The sequence below is a fragment of the Battus philenor genome, unplaced genomic scaffold, assembly GCF_028537555.1.
Source record: "Battus philenor isolate CCGP_79_NKW_IND1 unplaced genomic scaffold, ilBatPhil1.0.hap1 SCAF_15, whole genome shotgun sequence".
NCBI classification, from domain to species: Eukaryota; Metazoa; Arthropoda; class Insecta; order Lepidoptera; family Papilionidae; genus Battus; species Battus philenor.
This window is the reverse complement of record NW_027181677.1, coordinates 1103379-1123476: the sequence shown is the minus strand read 5'-3', so window position 1 is coordinate 1123476 and position 20098 is coordinate 1103379. Positions and strand designations below refer to the sequence as shown.

At 33.3% G+C, this 20098-nt stretch overlaps 3 protein-coding genes across 3 annotated transcripts; 1 reads left to right on the top strand and 2 right to left on the bottom strand.

The window, feature by feature from the left end:
* Positions 1–1559: 1559 nt before the first annotated feature.
* Positions 1560–11039, bottom strand: p115 (General vesicular transport factor p115). Its single transcript, XM_068761577.1, has 9 exons — positions 10864–11039; positions 9760–9894; positions 7647–8593; positions 6894–7215; positions 5657–5801; positions 4472–4720; positions 4021–4202; positions 2119–2406; positions 1560–1875 (listed from the first exon to the last, which is right to left on the bottom strand). The coding sequence occupies exons 1-9, from the start codon at positions 10939–10941 to the stop codon at positions 1771–1773; spliced, it is 2451 nt and encodes an 816-aa protein (XP_068617678.1). The 5' UTR covers positions 10942–11039; the 3' UTR covers positions 1560–1770.
* A 360-nt stretch (positions 11040–11399) lies between these two features.
* On the top strand, positions 11400–16931 carry LOC137918832 (uncharacterized). The gene is made up of 6 exons (XM_068761751.1): positions 11400–11472; positions 11552–11801; positions 12714–12927; positions 14134–14212; positions 14513–14625; positions 15500–16931. The coding sequence occupies exons 1-6, from the start codon at positions 11408–11410 to the stop codon at positions 15682–15684; spliced, it is 906 nt and encodes a 301-aa protein (XP_068617852.1). The 5' UTR covers positions 11400–11407; the 3' UTR covers positions 15685–16931.
* Positions 16932–17064: 133 nt separating this feature from the next.
* Positions 17065–19408, bottom strand: LOC137918769 (serine/threonine-protein kinase RIO3). The gene is made up of 2 exons (XM_068761666.1): positions 17974–19408; positions 17065–17635 (listed from the first exon to the last, which is right to left on the bottom strand). Exons 1-2 carry the CDS (start codon positions 19303–19305, stop codon positions 17192–17194), a joined length of 1776 nt encoding a protein of 591 aa, XP_068617767.1. The 5' UTR covers positions 19306–19408; the 3' UTR covers positions 17065–17191.
* Between the last annotated feature and the right edge of the window lie 690 nt (positions 19409–20098).

The window sequence follows — 20098 nt, the reverse complement described above, 5'->3', positions numbered from 1 at the left end:
ACCAAGCAGAGGTTCAGAACTCTCGGGCACTCCTATCTAAGAACTCTGTGGCCTCCCAATTTTAAATAGCAGTAGTATATAGCGGCCCGAGTCGAGGCTCCTCCAGGAGTTCCCAAACTTCACCACCTTAAACCAATGTAATCTTCAAATGCCATTTAGGCAGCAGTGATGGTCTGTTCAAAAAAAGCTAGCAGAGGATTGCCTTTCTTGCAGAACAATTTATATATGTGTATGTTCTTTTCAGTTTTGTCATTACTTTATCTAAGTTCAAAGGCCCTCTCCTACTAACTCTAGGGATCGCCTCAATACCCCTTTGTCATTGGTCGCCATATTGAATTTGTAGAAGTGTTGCCATATATTTACAAAATTTAATTTACTCTTTTTCCTTTTCATATTAGATTTTAATGAGACGCACTAATAATTTAACTTGAACGCCATTATAAGAACTATTGTCAATTTGACGCTAGTTCTTAAAAAAATGGAGTCTGACAATTTTTGCTCACACAAGCAATAACTAAAATCGATTCAAAGGAGGATAATTAATCGAATAAATAAATGAAAATTTTAAAAACAAAATATATATTTCACACGAAATCTAAATATAACGAAAATAATAATTTGAAACGAAATATACTAAGTATTAAATTTTCATTTTAGTTTAAAACAGATGGCAGTCGTTTGCAATATTACACTATTGATACTGAATGCGTTCTTCGATTATTTCTGAAAATCATTTAAAAATATTATACAAAGAATAAACACAATATTTAAGTTATTTTATTTTTAATTTACAATAATATATATTTACTTTTCTATATAATTACATATGGGCCGTTCACAAAATACCTTGGTAAAGGAGTGAGGGGATCGTCTATGGTAACAAATGGAGGTCTAAAAAATTACGATCACCATTAAGATACTTTGTCACTTATACAGAATGATTTTTTATAGGTCTAGGGTAAATGTACGGCTCATTTATCTCCAAGTGTAAACACCCATTACCAATTACTCCAAAATATATCACAATAAATTTTTTTTATTGGAACGCGACAGAACAATAATTTCCGGCAGTGCAGTCTTCAGGGACAAATAGTAAACAATAATAAGTTTTAAAAAATGCTTTTATGAAATCATGGGAAAAGGGTGTACCACAGATAAATCTACCGCAAATAACACCAAAAAATACATTTACCTCTTTAAAGTTTTTGCACTTATAAACAATCATCCTGTATATACGATAATATTATTTAAAAAACCCTTGGACACCTGAACAATGATTATTTCTCAAGGACAAGACACAAGGAAAACAAGGATTATTTTTTAATTTCAATTATTATTAACAATCTACTTTTATATTATTAATTATTATCAAGGAGTGTTTGGTATTTTATGGACAGACATTAGCACTACGTTATTTATCAAGCTCACAGTTAGTGTACATTGACTGGCTCAACACGTGATAATACCAGTGTTGCCATATAAATGATTCTCGCCAGCATTAAATATTATTTTAATAAAATTAAAAAATGTTTTAATATAAAAACAATATGTATTTAATTTAAACTTTTTTGCTAATTTTATTGTAAAATTAGTAGCAGTGGTCATTTTATTAAAACATTATTTGTGTGTATTAAAAAAACTTCCATTGAATTTACATTAAAGATTTAAGAATTAGGGGGAGACATGTTGGATACATTAAAAGGATATCTAAAAGTCAATGTTGTTACATATGGTAACGCTTTTATCACAATAAAGTGTCACATGGCCTGGCTACGTTTGATTTGACTCTGGAACTACTGGAACTTCTGTACCTTCGTGTTCCACCTTCTCTCCTAAAGATAGCAAACGCATTTCATACTTATTTACTTTCGTATCCTGAAACAAAAATTAAATTGAGTTAATTTATTAATTATATTATATTATAACATTTTATACTAAAATAATTATTTAGGCATTATAATATCAAGTTAGTATTTTTAATACAACCTAATATCTTGAGTAGAGGACGGGATTCAAATCTTGAATGCTTGGTTTAATTCATCTTAATTCTGCATCAAATAATAAACTTTATTGCCTGCAAATAAAGCTTACTTTTGTAAATAAATAAAATATACATACCAAATCGGAAAGAAGCACTAATAAATCATCTTGATCATTCTTCAACTTCTCTAATTCTTCTGCCGTACTTCTTTTTTCATCTTGCGCTATTCTCAATTGTTCGTTTAGTCGGGCAATCTCTGCAGTGAGCTCATGTATCCTGGCTTCATGTTCATTAGTCTTGTTGGCATCCTCTTGGCTCGGCGCTGAGTCGTTTGGCAAACATTTGGCAGCTGACACTTGGGCTTTGAGTAGTGTGTTTTCATCTTTTAGAAGCGATTTTGAGGCTTGCGCGTCAATTAATTCATTCTGTAAAGTAAAGATATAGCTAGTAGTGGCTATAATGTCTAGTTAGTGATAGTTATTTGAAACAACATATAATTTGTTCTATTACAGTTGTCTATTTAGTATTTGTATGTTGTTAATAATGAAAAGAATTTAAGTGACCAGAGGTGGCTCATCCTAAAGAGTGTTGGTACAGTAATATATATTTCTTAATCATATGTACTATTCTTACGTTATATTTTATTCTATAATATTACCTATCTTCTTTTCATCTAATACCAAAGTGATCTATATCGACCCCTAGAGGTCTATGACAACCTGCAAGGGGTCTACGACAGCGAAAAAAAATTTGAGAGTCCATGAAATGAAAATGGGGGTCCACGATAGTGGATCTCAACACATACACTGATAGTACCTATTTATTTACATCATACTATCTTATAATATCAAAATATTTATATTATTTACGTATATTTTATATAACAGATACAAAATTTTATTTTGAGTAGTTTTAATTTAAATTCAATTAATAAATGTATAAATTAACATGTGTTTAAGTTTTTGACTCTAAACTTCACTACAGTTAGAAATTTACAGGAAATCAATATCAGGTAAGTAGGGGGTCTACCCAACACGGAAAAACATGGCAAGGGGTCTACGACACAAAAAAATTTGAGGAACTCTGATCTAATAGACGCTCACTGCAAGCCATAGGTATCCACAAAATTTTGACACGATTACTGGTGTCACGCTGTCCACATCCAGCGCCTTCCTGCGACCCTATGTAGTAAGTCTACCTAGTTGGGGGGGAGCCTACCCACGCCGCGTCTACTTGAGGTAGTCAGAACTTTTCGGCTCCAACGGCCATTAGATTCACGAGCGATATGTCACGCTCACTGCCACTTGAGACGAGTAATTCCTCAAGCTACGTCATTAACATTGATATTTGAGGATATCCGCATGTCTGATCCGATTTCGCAGCGAAACTCATTGCTCTAAGCAATATTATCTATACTTAGACGTATATTTGACGTCAAATTGTATTATACTAATGTATTCGATGAGTGCGAAAAAGAAACATCGACACAAGTCGATGCATGAGACAAAACATTTTGTATAAGAAAGTCTAAATGGCTTTGTCCGTTATTTCGCAGTAAAATCAAACAAAAACACGATATACTGGCGCAAGATTGCATTATTTACATTAAGGATAGAAATACGTCTAATTAATTCGATATTTGTTTTTCACAAGATAATAATAAAAATAATAACATATTTTCTGTACGAATAAAATGTATGTTAAATCCGTTTTAAATTTATTTTTTTATGATAATTTATAATTTATAATAGGTTAGTTTTTTTGGCGCCATTGATAGTGACTTATCAAGTGTCAAATCCGCTTCTTTACTTCGTATCTTTTTTATTTCTTTTATGGCCTCGTTTTTGTGGCCTGTGACATTATTTATTTTTAATAATTTTATTAACTAGTGACCTTACCATCACTCCCCTTTTCACGTTCTTCACAATCTCTATAATTCTTTTTCTTCCTTTATATTTAAGATCAATAGTCTTGAAGGACTAATACTTGATCCTTTCATATGACTAAAGTATTTGAATATATTATAATTGTATATGCACCTGCAACACTTGGTTCTGTTGCAACAACCCATCCAGCTCAGCCATCAGCTCCTGTAACCTGGCGTCCTGCTGCCTGATGAGCGCCTTGTACTGTTCCAGAGCGGCGCCGGCTGGGGGCGAACGCTCCGTCGTTTCTTCTACGTTGTTCTCTTCTTTCAATACCAAACTCTGGATAAGTACACCTGTAACAATAAAAATATTTTATATCATCTATTTATACAATCTAAAGAATCCAAGCATATATTCTCTTAAATTTGGATTAATTACACACAAAATGGCGACAAGAATCGAGAGAGATAAAAGAGAGGGAGATACAATATCCCCTCTTTCATGACACTTCATACAAAAATAAATTTAGCATCAAAATAAACTTAAAATACCTCAAAGCTGACCATATAAACTTGTTAAATCCACCCAGTCACGACTCAATAATTTAAATCAAATAACTTACTCTCCAAAACCTTGAACAGCCTGCAAAATTCATAGTCTATGAGCACTTCGGAGGAAGTCTTTGCCCTCAGCTGCGGGTGCTTCGCCGCCTTGTTGTAGAGCTCGTGCTTGGAGACCTCGCTCAGCTTTCCCATGAACGTTTCCATGCCTATCCTTTTCACTAACAGTTGTTTCAGTGAATCCTTTGAATAATTCTCTACGGAGTCATCGTTGAAATGAATGCATATTGCCAGCAAGAAAGCGGAGAGTCCTGTGAACAATAAAAATCATGACATGTACTTGTTAAGTAAGAAAAGGACGAATATTTAGCCACTTCCACACATGCAGTCGTAGTCGTACAACGAAGTACACCGCCCGCCAGCCCGCTGATAAATGCGCATGCGGCAAACAATGCGAATTACACAACTGCCACCGTTAAATCACTCAACGCGTGTTTCACCACTCCACGGGGCATCCTTAGGAGTAATGTTATACCGAATAGTGCCAAACACAAAGTGAACCTAAGTCTGGTTTACAAATGAAATATTAACCTATAATTTTATCCAGCTTGAGGAACCTTTGCAGTATTATCAGTCATATACATATGGCACCTGTGTTAATACAACTACTTTGCGCCATCTAGCGGAGTTGCCCGTGAAGCGATGTCAGGTGCAGAGCGCAGAGCCATGTGCGCAGGCGACGAGCAGTTCTAGCGGGGAACATCAATGACGTCATTGCTCGCAAGCATCGATCGTCCTAGTGACAACTCGGTTACGGCGGAAAATGCATGTATTTTTATTTTTTTATTTCTTTACCGGGCGATCTATTAGAATTGTCTTTTATACCTCCATTAAAGTGATATTTACAGTTTATGGCGACGGGCGATGAGCGTTTTTTGCTAGGGCGTTTTGCCGTCTCCAGATGCGAGGGCGCGCCGAGCCGGCCGAGCTGCGCGTGAGTCGGACCGGACGCCGCGCAGGGCCGAACTCAAATATAGAGCCGCACGCAGCAGTCTCCACAAGCTTATATCCTCCAGTTACCCTACATATATTTGTACTCAAGGGAAGGCATATATGTGTTGAGATGAAGCGACAAGAAAGTCTATACTTCCTTGTTTCAAATGGCCAAGAACATTACAACTAGAAACATTTTACATTCTAATGTTTCTGTCTACTTACTCTTATTGAGTAGATGATCACCGTCTTACCTTGCAGTAAATACTCATTGTCATCATGCTCATTGGAACAGGTCTGATTGACCAGGTATCCAACACCGCCAGGTACGCGGAGGAACGCGCTCACCGCCCCGGGGCACTGGGCCGTCCACTGCGACAGCAGCATCAGTAGCGCCACCTACACCGCAAACACACTAACATTAGAACTTAATTAGACAAAGAAAAATTACACTTATTGCTGTACCAACTTTTTCTAGACACCTACACAGTCTGGATAGGTACTATGCATTAGCATCACTGGTGTTTAAGTGTCATAGCATTGAATACACCCAAGTAAGATCAGGAGAGAGCTGATTGTGAACGATAGATGCAGTGTAAAGGACACAGTTCAATTAGGCAATTTAATGCATTTTCTAGAAATAGTTTAATACTGTGATCAAAAAGAGAAAGTTAATTTGTTTATAAAATTTAAACGATTTTATAAAGTTTATAAAATTTTTCTTTACTTATTCCTCCAAATAAATTTCATCCTCCCACTACATCTTTTAAGGTATTGCCGAAAATTATAAAAGATAGGTAAAAATGTAATGTACGTCGCGTTAGAAATTAGAATAAAGTACTGTGTACCATATACCAAAAGGGTGGAGCAAAGGAAGAGGAGCGAGATGTGAATGGAATGTATAAATGAGGGGAGAATGAAGGAAGAGTAATAGAGATTGACAATAACAGTAGAAGAGAGCGGTAAGAAAACACAAACTTAAAAAAAGTCCATAATTGTACAAATGTAGTTTTAACATAACTTGCTGTTCCAGTAAACAAAAATATTCAAAGATCATAAATTAGTTTTGATGGTGAACATGTACACTGACCTCATCAATGAAATAACTATGAAAAAATTCTTAGCGAATTTGCTACGGTGAAGGTGGGAGCTAGAAGTATAACAAATAAATCTCTTCATTACCTGCTGCATGATTAAAGCCTATTAAGAGTGATGATCATTTCTAAAACAGACTTCCTAAGGCTTGTTCCTTATTCCGTCATAAAAAATTTAATTAAATAGGGATAGGAGTCTGGTCGATGTAAATGAAAGCAAATTTATTGTAAGGAGGTATCTCTATCCCTGTCACACAGGTCATCAGCCCTGAGCATGGTGCCCAGCCTCTCACCCTTACACTAACAGACTCTGCAGTAATATCATGAATTCATGGAATATTAAGATTGCTCTATTAGATGTACCATATGACTAGCCGTAATATAAAAAAAATAATACCTTAGACTGTAATTTAGTGGTCTGCTGCAGTAACAATGTACACTGATGTAACAGCGAAACAGGGGAACTTCCTATATTAGTAGCCAGAAGTACCCTCAGCAGTTGCTCCTTCTGTATCGGGTTGTTTATCAGTGCATGCATCAGTGCCACCGCTGAGAACCAGTTGGAGAGACTATCAGATGAAAATAGTCCACCGCAGAGGAGCTGCCCACTTGTGAGGCTTGATACATCAGTAGATGAGGGCAGGAGTGTTTGCACCAGGCTCGCTTGACTCATTTCGTTGTGATATAGATAGCATTGGAAACAATATAGCACGGCACATCTGTGAACCAAAAAAATCCCTTAGTATCCAGTGTTAGGATCCAGTGGTTCACGCGAGACTCGAGGGGTTCTATATTGACGTTTAGCGAAGTCCATAAAAAATTTATCTACTTTTAACAGTGCAGAACTAAAATCACCTATCAATGTAGACAGATATTGAAAATAAGAGTTATATGAAATCGCTTCTTCATTGTGCAACTTTATTACAATCGTCACTTTTTTTGTATTGCAACAAAAATTTCTGTAGTTATGTATATGATAAAAATATAAGGCGTTGTCTGATTGTTTGTCTAGCTTGAGTGTGTAAATGAAATATAAAAGAGAGTTCTTAATGATATTTCAATGGTACTGTAAATAATCCTTCTGTAAATAATAGACAAAAATTCACGATACAAATAGAAATATTACAAGTCCAAAAATTTTTAATATTACCTTAAAGAAAAAGGCTGTTTCTCATTAACCATAGACATGAGTAAGACAACCAAAGCCGGACGCGGCGGGTTTGACGGCGCCATCACATTGCCAACGAAGTCTTGGTTAGCAACATTTCCTCTCACAACTTCACCAACTGTGTTTATAGTCTCCGTCAATATATCAGCTGGAACACCACTCGCCATCAATATATTGCACAATGAGTCCAACAAGCCAACATTCTTCATAATTCTCTGACAATCTGTCACAATCTGGACTGAATTACTTGGTGACACTAATGTGCGGACAATTTGTAACATGCAATGAACATTAGATACTTTCTGCGGTGACCATCCAGCATCCTCTGATTCGTCAGGAGTATTAAACATTGGCAGCATCTTCTGTATGTAGCTTCCTTCTTTAAAGAAGTTAATATTACTACTGTTATTCTTTAATAAATTTAGCATTAGAAGTAGACAGTCTTCAACAATAATTCCTCCGTTGGAAAAACCTTCACTAGAAACTATTTCAAATAATCTGTCGAAAGCGTTTTCAAATGCGACAATTTTCTGTATATTCGCATTTCCTTTTGTGAGTTTTATTAGAAGAAGAAGTGTCTCATTGCGAATGACTTCTCTGGTGTCGCTTAAAAGATCCATCATTTTGGAAACGCCCATTGGTTTCACCAGTATTATTTCCTGTATGTCTTTAGGTCTGTTTGTTAACAACGATGTTAATAACTGTACAGCAGACAGTCTCACTCTAAAATCATATTCATCTAACAAATCTAGGATTAGTTGTATGTTGTGATGATCTTTTATAAACATCTCCGTGAACTGCTCGCCAATATTCATTGGTACTTGTGGATTGTCTTCTTCCTCATTGAATTGAACTGGCAACATTATGTTGTTTAGGGCACCTAGAGCATAGTTAATTGTCTCACTGTCAGCTCTGTCTAGTTCTAATACCTGGAAAAATAAATAGATATTTAATTCCAAGTGGTTTACTTTGGTTAATTTTTAGTTCTATGTTAAACATATTACTCACTACAAATTAAAATGTGTTGTTTATTTGATAACGCTGTTTATTATTTAACCAGAAAGATTTTATACTGTCACAAACCTTAGGCCTGTTGTCGGACAGTAGCAAATATTATTATGGGGACCAGAAAGAATGTCACTTTCTTAAGTTAAACTCACAAGGCTACATTTTTAACGAGTTTTTATTTCTATTCAAAAATATATTCACCTTCGTTATCTATACCTTTTGCCATCTAGTATACAAATTTTTAATTACTCAATCAAACTGTTTTTCTGTAAATAGCGACAGAAACAACATTACTTTCCGGTCCCCCTAATAAAAGATAAAGGATGTATCAAAGCGATAAATTTAGTTAACTTGGCAGAAAGTACACCAAATTTTGCATACAACTTAATAGCTAGAGGTTCCCTGAGAGACATTTTTAAAAAATTGGTATTTTATCAGTTACTTCTCAATACATTTTTAATAGCATTATGTATGCATGATAGTTTAGAATTGTACATTAAAAATGGTTACAGACACATGATATATGCAATAAAAAAAAAAAAAAATTTTTTGGAATTCTCTCTGCTGCCCAAACGATATTTGCAGATTTTGCAGGTATGGGGTGGCAGGGCAAAGAGTGCGCCTAGCCCAAGACCTCTATATAAATAGCAATGCTCAAGGGCTCCGTTACATGTTATTATTTTACTGCATTGGAAGGCCACCAAACTCTTAGATCAATTTGGTGAATGTTCCAGGAAGTACCGAATCTTAAATTTGGTCTTTAAAAAGTTAACATAGTTCATAGGTCTGTCTGTATGCATATATAATAAAGTTCCAGAAGATATCTTAGACCTTCCTTTACCATATTTTGAATCTAAGAAAAGTATATCATTAAATAAATCTTATAGCATTCAACAGATTTCAGTGTTTTTCAAAAGTGATTACAAACATGCTTTTATTTATTACTATTCTCTTAATCATTCATCACCACCACCATCATCATTTCACCCATCTTCATCTTCATTTCATCACAACTGGACATTGGTCTACCCAAGAGATTCCTCACCATGAATTTACAAAATGTTCTATATATATACTCCATACTAACTTGTTTTAAGGTGTCCATCCCCTGTGCCCCTACTTCCACTCTATACTTCCTGGACATAGCCTTCAAGGCTCTACATGCATCTCTTCGGTCCTCCAACAGTGTAGAATTGTTGACACGATCCACAAGACGCTCCACCTGGTCACATCAAAAGGAAACTTTTATTTTTGCTGTTTGTTCTGATTTTTGAAGCAAGTTATGAAAATTGGTATAACAACTTTGTTTTTTTTTTATTACATTATATCATTAAAAACACTGTTTATTAATTTTAAAGATTCATCCTAGAGTAAAAAATCAATCTAGAAATAAATGTACTAAGAAAAAGATGTAGGTTATTGAAGTAAAATCTTTGTCACCTCTTTCCAATCACTCTGTATAGTGATATCATTAAAACTTGTAGCAGCACAAAGTCGGCAGGGACAAAAAGTGAATAAAAATTCATTTTAATAGGTAATAAAGCAAATTTAGAAATTGTTTTTCTCTCTATATCATAATTACATTATTTATTACTTTCAAATTCATTGATATTTGGATATGCTATATTCACCTCTTTATAAATTTTATACCAAATACCAATTGTCATTTATATCTACAATTTGTCTTCATTTGATGTTTTAAGGGTAAAAAATTATTAAAAGTAACATAGTTTATAGATTTCATTACATATATCCCTTAAAATTTAAATGAATGGAACAAACAATACAATCAAATGTTCTATAAGATCTTAGCTAATTGATGTAGTAGACATAAAGATTTTCATTTTAGATATAAATTTTTTAAATGGTTCATTAATAGTCAATTAAGTATCATAAAGAAAATATGTTAATTAAACTAATCTAATTTAAAGCATTAAATTGGTCCAAAGAAATAGATGTAAAGGTTGATAAAGTAAAATCTCATTTTATTGATTTTTAAATAACTTATTATTTAAAATATAAGAGTAATTAAAAAATTCGCAAAGAAATTTAATGACAAAATACTTATAAGGAACAATATAACCGGAAATTTATGCCACGCCTACACAAATTGAAAGTATAGCGGATTACCACCGATATAAATTATAAATAGTTCTTATTGAAATTCCCGGTTGGAATGTCGAAATATTACCGTTTCAGCTCCTGTGGGCTGGTGACCAGGCTCCGGAGCGCCCAGAACGGTCTTCAGACCGCTCTTCAAGAAATCCATCCCGATCGTGTCCACTCGTAAATTTTCTCGCAATCTTCTAATATTATTAATTAGATACCATCACTATTTCAATACACACAAAAATTAAACATTTGTAAGACACGTCAAAGCATTTAACACTTGATTTTGACAGATCAATTAAATGTTACCGGGCTTAAAAAATAATTTCTAAAAGCATGTAAATATTTTAAAAAATTCATTAACATAAATTAAAATACTTCTTTTATTTTTTAATTTATAAAAAGGTTTAAAACATTTCTACTGAAACAATAAAATATGGAAAACCAGTGATGATTTGATGGAATGGCGACTTAGAATACCTTTGCCTTTAACTTTTTCAGAATTGAATATTATTCGCGTTGACTTTGACAGAAGGTTGCTGTTATAAGTTTATTTACAAACAATAATTTGTGCTGATAAAATCTAATTTTTAGACGTTAATAAAATCACCAACAGTCTATTTACGATGTCGACAGATCTCAATGCAAGTTTCGACGAACAATATATTAATATAAACACAAAGTTAAAAAAGTATGCTGATGTGATCAAAATTAAATATGAAAGTTATACGTTTAATTTTTGGTTAATATTGAAAATTAATTATTTTCAGACGGTTTTTGCGAAAGCCAAATGTTTCGGAGGCTACCAATGAATTTATTGGTCTAGCTATTCAATGCGAACATTCGGAACAGCCTTCCTTCGCGGGACAAACGTATGTGGGCGCCGCCAAGTGCGAAGCCTTGGCCGGGAACCACCTGGGAGAGGCTGAACAATATTTGGCGGCGGCTCGACAGTTTATAAAAGCAGAACAGAAGTTGTTGGCGTTGAAGTTTTATAGTCCAGATAGAGAGAATATTGAGGTTATCTTTTTAAATTTACTAATTAACATTTTATCTGATGTTCCTAACACAAGTTTACATGATTTATTATTTGAAATAAAAGTACAGTATAAAAAATTAGATATGTGCTCATGTTCCCAAATTAGAGCAGAGCCGGTGTTTTGGGAGTCCTAAGTTTAATGAAATAATTTTGGATTTGTGCTAGAATAAGATAGTTTCCTGAGCAATATAACACAGGTCTCTTCATGATCTGAGTGTATAGGTAATTATTGAGTGTTTGTGCTTCATCTTAGAACATATTGACACTTTCCAACAAATGAGGTGGTGGACAAAGGCGGACTAATAAACAATAAAAAAATGTGCTCACACAAATGAGTGAATGTAAGTTTATGGATATATGTGTTTATTGTGTAAGTGTGAAGAAAATGGTTGGTATTATTTGATTAATGTAAGCTCAATCATCACTGTTTCTATCGAAGTTTTTGCTTCTTGCCTTTTGACTATATGCAGCTTTATTGATATAAATCTTGTGGAAACAAAAGGTGAGTGAGATAAAAATTTATTTTGGGTGATTATATCCCCTACATTTAATAATTTAAAATTTTACATAAATACATAAAACTTTTGAAAAACTAACTCTCAAAGTCTACTTGGTTGTTGAGAGTGACATGAGTCTCTGCTGACCACCCTTGCTTGTATGCAGGCTAGGCAGATGCGGCTGCCAGTGTCATTGGTATTTGTGTGATGCATATTTGTGCATCAAGCCCGATGGAGGATCAATATACAGTATAAGATTAATGAAGGGATTATCTAACTATAGCTTGTATGTCATATTTTCTGTTATAATTTACAACATTGTTATAAGAGTCAAAGATATTTCGTCATATTTTCAAGATGAACATCCTGTACTTTTACAATTTATTTAATTTTCAGGCTGCTATAGGCTGTTTTATGCAAGCATTGAGTAAATATCCAGAAAAATCACCTATCCGAACATCAATATTAATGGAATTGGCCAATGATCTAGTCACCTTAAACCACAAGCTGGAAGCATTGGCATATTATGAAGAGGCACTGGATACAGTGAGTGAGGGAGCTATGAAACTAATGTATATGATGAACCTGCATAATTTGCTTATTGAATGTGGTATGAAATTTTATACTATATTTTCTATATATTAAAATAGCAGTCTTTACACTATACATCTAATAGCAGATTAATGTGTGAATTATCAATAATTAAATCCTGTTATATCTAACCAATAAGTAATAGAATTATCAGGTCTAATTTCTTTGTGTTATTGTAAATATAGCATAATTACAACTCCAGTTTTGCTAATAAACAAAAAAATACCTGAAAGGCATTCAGTAATTAACACAAATAGATAAGTAATGTTTATAGTTATGTATAGCTCATTTACCGCCTGATAATGTATGGTACATCTTTTTTATTTTTTTCCACTGCAGGGGCAACGAAAGTATTATGCCTGACTCCTATCAGCTAAAACCCCTCGGTATTCTTGAATGCATTTTGTTAAAACTATAGGAATGCTTTTGCATACTACTGTAGATTATTGAATACTACCATAGACTTTAGTATACTATCATATTCGCAGTACAGCCTAACCTAACTCTAAGAATCAATGGAATTAGAAGTATTCAATCATGTATAGATCACATATATAATAGACTACTCTTTTGAAGCAGTGGCAGCATTTGTTATAATGGAGTAAAGTGCTCCAGTGTCATTTAACGGTAGACACAAGTGTTTGGCTGCCATGTCTGAAGGTCTTATGTACAGATACAACCTCCACACTCATGGACTTTTTTCAAGAAGAGTACCTTATGTAGTTATAACATATAAACATACTATTTTCAAAATTAGCATTACTACCTATAAAAATTAAATATTGTTAAAAATCTATCCCTATACTTTTTGCAGCCTCAATTTATTGGCTAGCCACATCCATTAGCTTCAGTTAGTTATCACATTATATTGGGTTATTAGAAATAGATGAAAAATCTTTAAAACTTTCTAACAATAAAATACATTCACCCTTTTCAAACTTTGCCACCTATTTCAAATCAACTGGTATGTAAATCTAAGCTATATATTGTTTAGTGTTACCTGTGTATGATAAATACAGTATAGTTTCATCTCCTGTGTTGCCAGTGTAATTACATTAATTACCACAAATGATATATTTATTGTGATATTTTAGTTGATTTTGCTATCGTTCACATATTAAAGACTAAGTATAAATTGTCTATGGAACCATTATTACTAAAAATAATCTTAAAAAAATAATTATTTGATTAATATACCTCTAAGGATTTAATGTTTAAATTTCAGGAAAATTTGATGATGCCTTGCAATTGGGAAACAAAATATATCATAGTAATAAAAAAATACCCGAAGGAATCTTAACAGAGTAAGCATGGTTTATATATAAATGTAGTTAAATTTATATAAATCAGGACAAAAATGAATTAAACTAAGATATGAATATAATTTTTTTTACAAATAGCACTGTAACTGGGTACTGTAACTGTGCTCCGATGTGTGGTCGTTAAAATAATGTAATCTTTGCGATATTAGGTGCCGAGATTAGGTGCTATATACTAAATAGATTAATATTATAACTAAAATATAACAACAGTGTCATTCAGAGCTGGTTAAAATCTAATCAATTTATTATAATTTTAAAAATTAATAATTGTTTCATTCAAAGAATCCAGGTTAGCCGGATCTTGCTGGCATTGCTTGTGGAGCCCGATGAGGACAGTAAACCTCAATCCCTAAAGCAATTGTTTATCGATCTCATGAATGATACAGAGACTGAAGGTATGTTTAATTTATAATTTTTACATAAAAGTTTTTATGTTTGTTGAAATGTATTTAATTTATGAATTTTGTGTCTATTAATTAAAGATAAATATATATGTATTAGCAGTCATAACGAAGATGTATAATAGTTTCCAAGTCTGTCCATATGAGGTTAGATTAATTTACCTGGCGATGATGCCATCGGCGCAGAGGCCCCAGGAACAGGTATTCGAAGTATCGGGTGTTTAGGAAGCCCTGCCTTTAGCCACTTTGGAATGGACAATGGATCAACATGGTAATGAACCATGATGATAACACCATGAGGGTGTCAGAGATAGTTTGATCAATGCATACCTTGGAATGAGCTATCCAAAATAACTAAAAATTTCCTGACAGATTTACCAGAGTCCCTGACAATAGCGGAGCCGAAGTATATAGAATCCGGAAGAAATTCTCCATAGGAAAATAAAAAACTTTATGAGAACATTTTAGATTGCTTGACAGTTTTTTAATGAAATAGGGATATTTTTTACATTTTTTACAACTGGTGATTGAAGAATTGAAGAATAAATAAAAATAAATGCTTCCATCCTGGAAACTATCTGGCCACAATCGCCGACTTCACTGCTGTTGTTGCTCCAAGCTTCATGACTAGATGACCTTCTACAACTCCAATCAACAATAACAAATAACTGACATTCTATACATTATACTATTCATGCCTGCCACCTACAGATAAATTACCACTTGAAGACCTGACTTCTACATTGTTTTAAAATATGCCAATATCCATGTCATGTTTTTAACACAAATTCAAAATACTTCTTTGATTTAAACTCATGACCTGCAATCTTTTTTCAGTATATCAATATTGATGTTTTTTTACTTTCAGCGATACCATTTAATACAGACCTGCGACTGAAACTTCAATCCATAGTCATCAGCCATGCCGCAGCTGATGTCCAGTCTCTAATAAGTGTGGCCGAAGATACTAAAGTATACCTAACACTCCAGCAAGTGGATCTGTTACGCGCCTTAATTGGTGGAGACAAAAATTCTAATTACAATCGCGATTGAAAATAACTTTGCTTTGACTTTAAAGATCTCATTTAGGATAATTTTAAAAAGAAAATGTTTTATCTGTATCTGTGTTGACTAAGAGAAATATACATTTGTTACAGTACCCGGTGATAAATATTGCACATCGACCTTTGGAAAGAGACAATCGGCTAATTTTGGTTTCTTAGAGTGTTATCTCTGTCCCACACTACCTATGTGACGTTTTGTATTTCGTGTGACAGAGATAATGCTCTACAAAACAAAAATTAACTCATTGTCTCTTTCCAAAGGTCGATGTGCAATATTTATTGTCAGGTATTGTAAAGTATTTACATATTAATAAGTTATTAAAGGTGGATAGAGGAAATAAAGATCTACCATTTACTTATGGTTGTGCACATGTTTACGTTGCGGTCGATTATTTCTCATCATGTAAACTGATTATTGTCTTATCTATGGTTTAAGTAAATATATACAGTATATATATATTGTTATTGATTACTAAAATTTAAATTACCACATTGTTGACTTGAGTAAACTCGTCATGTTTTTGCATCACTGTTGTCTCTGTTGACGACCATGCAGTCAATTTTGTTAATGTAATACAAGCTGTTTCTCCCGCTTATAAGAGCCGCCAAAACTTAGGTTATAAAAAATGTGTTATAATTAAAAAAAAATTGTTGGCCGAACAAAATGAAGAAATTATCACTATGAATTATATGTGGATGCTTTATCTGATTCTCCGAGTGATTATGAATCAAATTGTGGTTACTGTGACAATGATACTGCACCAGAAGAGAGTGACTCTGATATTACGCCACCTATATATCAAAAAAGAAATATTATAGCATCAGATTACACAAAACTTACAGAATTATTTAAATATTTCTGGTGCAACTATTGAGCTTGGTGACGCTTCAACTATCAGTAGGGTAACAGTTATGTTTTTTGAGAGTTCAGTTTTTGATGATTGCAACAAACCTATTTGTACCATTCTCAAAAAAGTCTCAAATGCAAATATGGTACCAGCCAGTGACAAAGTTTTCGTAAAATTTCCAGTCAACAATGTGTTAAAACTGAATGAAATTCTTTTTAAATCATAGGTATCATTAAATGATTAGATATGGTTGAAGCATTGGCAATAGAATGCACATTTGAAGCAGGTAGTGCCCCTGGGTTTCTGTCATAGACAAAATTAATATTCTATGCTTATTTTTTGGGTATAGTGCAACACCTTTTATAAATATAATTCGGGAATTGCATGATAATTTCAAGTTTCATTTTTAATTTATTGATTAGTGTAATGTATCTGTAAAAAATGATCTTTAATCAAAATTTGATTTTAAATGGAAATTTTCATGTGTTATTTGAAAATAAAAGGAATATTATGAACTGCTTTTTTATTCAAATGTCAAACTTTTTTTTAGAGTTTTTTTTCTCTTTGTCAATCACTAAGGATCTAAATTCCTCATATAACATTTTTATTCCATGTCAATTTATATTAAAACTTACGATTATATAAGTTTTAAGACTTTTTATCAATTAACCCACTACTGTCATCATTTTTAGGTATGGCAACACCAATAATGTTGCCAAAAGCTACTTCATCAACAACCTTTGTTGTTTCGGCAGTGGTATTTTGCAGTTTCACTTCATTTCCAAAATTAGCGGCATCATCAACTGTTTTATACTGAATAGAGTGTGCCCACATGTCTTCAAATTCATCTTTATCACTGTCAACAACTTCTTCTTTAGTCTGCTTGTTTTCATTGGTTTTCTGCCAGCAGTATTCAAACGGATAGCTAACATTCCTGTTGTCGTCAGGTGCAATCTCAAAACGTGAAGACAAAGAGTTGTAAACAGTGTGAACTCCTTCTAGAAAGTTCACATCAACTTCTTCGAAGCCTGTTATACTTTTAAAAAGTTCATCTGCTGTCTTAATGTTTGGTACGCCTTTCTTCTCGAAGAACTAGAAAAAGACAATTTACTTATTAGAACAGCATGTCAAATTAGTTTTAGTATTATTAATTTATTTTAAAAAATTATCTAAAATTAAAATTGTAAGGTAGTATTTTAAATGCATTTACAAAAAACATATTATGCAATCTTATTCCTTTCATCCTGTGAGACATTCATTTATAGTTTATTAAGGACCTGTTAGAAAGAGACAGGATATACAACGTAGATCCCTAACATGCTTTCATATGATAACACTTTATATGAATAAATGATATTTGATAAACCATATAATTCCATCAACCTATAAGATAATAATAATTGATTTGTATTTTAAGTTATGATACTAACATTGATAATATTCCTGCAATCTCTCAACAGGAATGTCAGGCCACTGGGATGGTCAGGTTGAACAGATTGTGAGACGTCAATGAACCAACACTTGTTCTCCCACCAAAGTATGTTATACTCAGACAGATCTGCATGCACCAAGTGTCCAATGTTGTACATCTTATGCATAGCCTCAACAATCTCATTGTATACACTCTCCCATTTATCAGGGTTCAGTATAACATCCCTTAGCTTTGGTGCCGGTTTATTATCTCTGCCAATGAATGACATTACCAGGATATGCTTCTTCAGACACACCTTATCAGGGCAGTTTAACCCAATTTTCTGCATCCTCATCATATTATGCATCTCTTTCTCTGCCCACATGTGGACAATTTTGCGCGGGTTCTGCTTTGAGAAGCGATCCTTGAATCTATAATCAGCCTCTATATACTTATCCCGAGTTTTGAACTCATTTAGTGTAGTTTTAAACACTTTTATTGCACATTCCTTAGGAACAACAAATTCAGGGAAGGACTGGTCTCCAGTAGCATGGAGTACAACTGACTCCTTGCCTGTTGAGATGACTCCATTAACATCTTCCAACATGCCATTGTTGATCATTTTAAACAGAATTAGTCTTGTTGGTTCATCCAAGCCCATTACAGCAGTAGCCTGGCTTTCCTTTCTATCCAATAGTTTATGTTTCTTTTGGTTGCATTTTGTATGTTCTTTAAGCTGGTTGAACACAGAGTTTGGCAGTTTCATGTCGAATCCTGCGCCATCTCCGGTGCAGACTTCTGGAGGGAAGGCCATGATGCGGCAAGCATTCCTTCTGCCATTGATCACACTGTCATGTTTCGTAACCATTTCGCCATCTTTCATAATGAAACCTCTTTTCGGAAGACTTGCATATTCCTTTTCATTAGTTTCGAATCGGTCCCAGTCTTTTTTGTCTGCCTGTTCAGCATCATCGTCCGAATCGGAGTCGTACACCAGGTGTTCCGGAATGTTCCGATAGTTATCATAAGAAATTGATACCTTCGCATCTCCATTTCTTTTTTTCTCAACTCTCTTGACTTCGTCATCATATTCTTTGTCAAATTGACATTGTAAAACTTTTGCAATGATTGCATCTGAGTCGCAAAAATTTTTAACGTTACATTCAGCGATTTGCTGTAGAATTTCAGGAGATAGGTCGTCGGATTCTGTCAATATATGCTGATCCGACACTTGCTCTGCGAATTTGATCTCTTCCTTAACTTGCAGTCCTTTTGCGTACTCTTCAGACATTATATCTGACAGGTTTTGTACATCTACTGGTTCCTGAACTTTCTTCCATGGATTCGACATTTTTGTATAAATTACAATCTATATCACAGAACTTTAAAAACTATTTATTTACTAAATAAAAAACTTAATTTCTAATGAGAAAACGATTTCACAATGTATATTTTTCTTGTGTCACGATTATTTAAATATCTTTTGACGAATGTTGCCGCCATAATATTTAAAATTTCTACTGTTTTATATAATGGTATGAATTTTTTACCAAAAAGTTTAATGTGAAGATTATGTTGTAGGAAAAAGAGGGAATTATTTATGGGTTATAATAAATAATAAAATGAAAACTTATGTATTACAATCTATCTTATTCATCTAATATGTTACAAAGGACCTATAGGGTCTATCTATATTTTAGGAAAGTTATATTGTTCCACAAGGATTTTTTCTTCAAAGTAAAACCAGTAGTAACCACACATGCATGATTTCAATTTCAGAGTTTTATATTTTCAACCTACCAAGTTGTAATATTTTTAATAATACCTTCCAACATATGGACATAAACATTACCTTAAATCATAAGTTTGTTATTCAGTTGGTAAAACCTATTTCACACGACGAATTAACGGCATGTCGTTGAAATAATTTTAAATAGTTAAATTACCTTATTGTATTCATGCTGCAACTAAATCTTAGTAATCTTCGAAGACAATATGACTTACATGAGATTAATACAATCAAAAATTAAGTTTATTTTAATTCGTAACGCGCCACTTACTGACAAGTACTAATAAAAAACTCAGTGGAGTTTATAATTTTTTTTTATTTTATTATTAATAAAAAAAAAATTTTCAACCATACA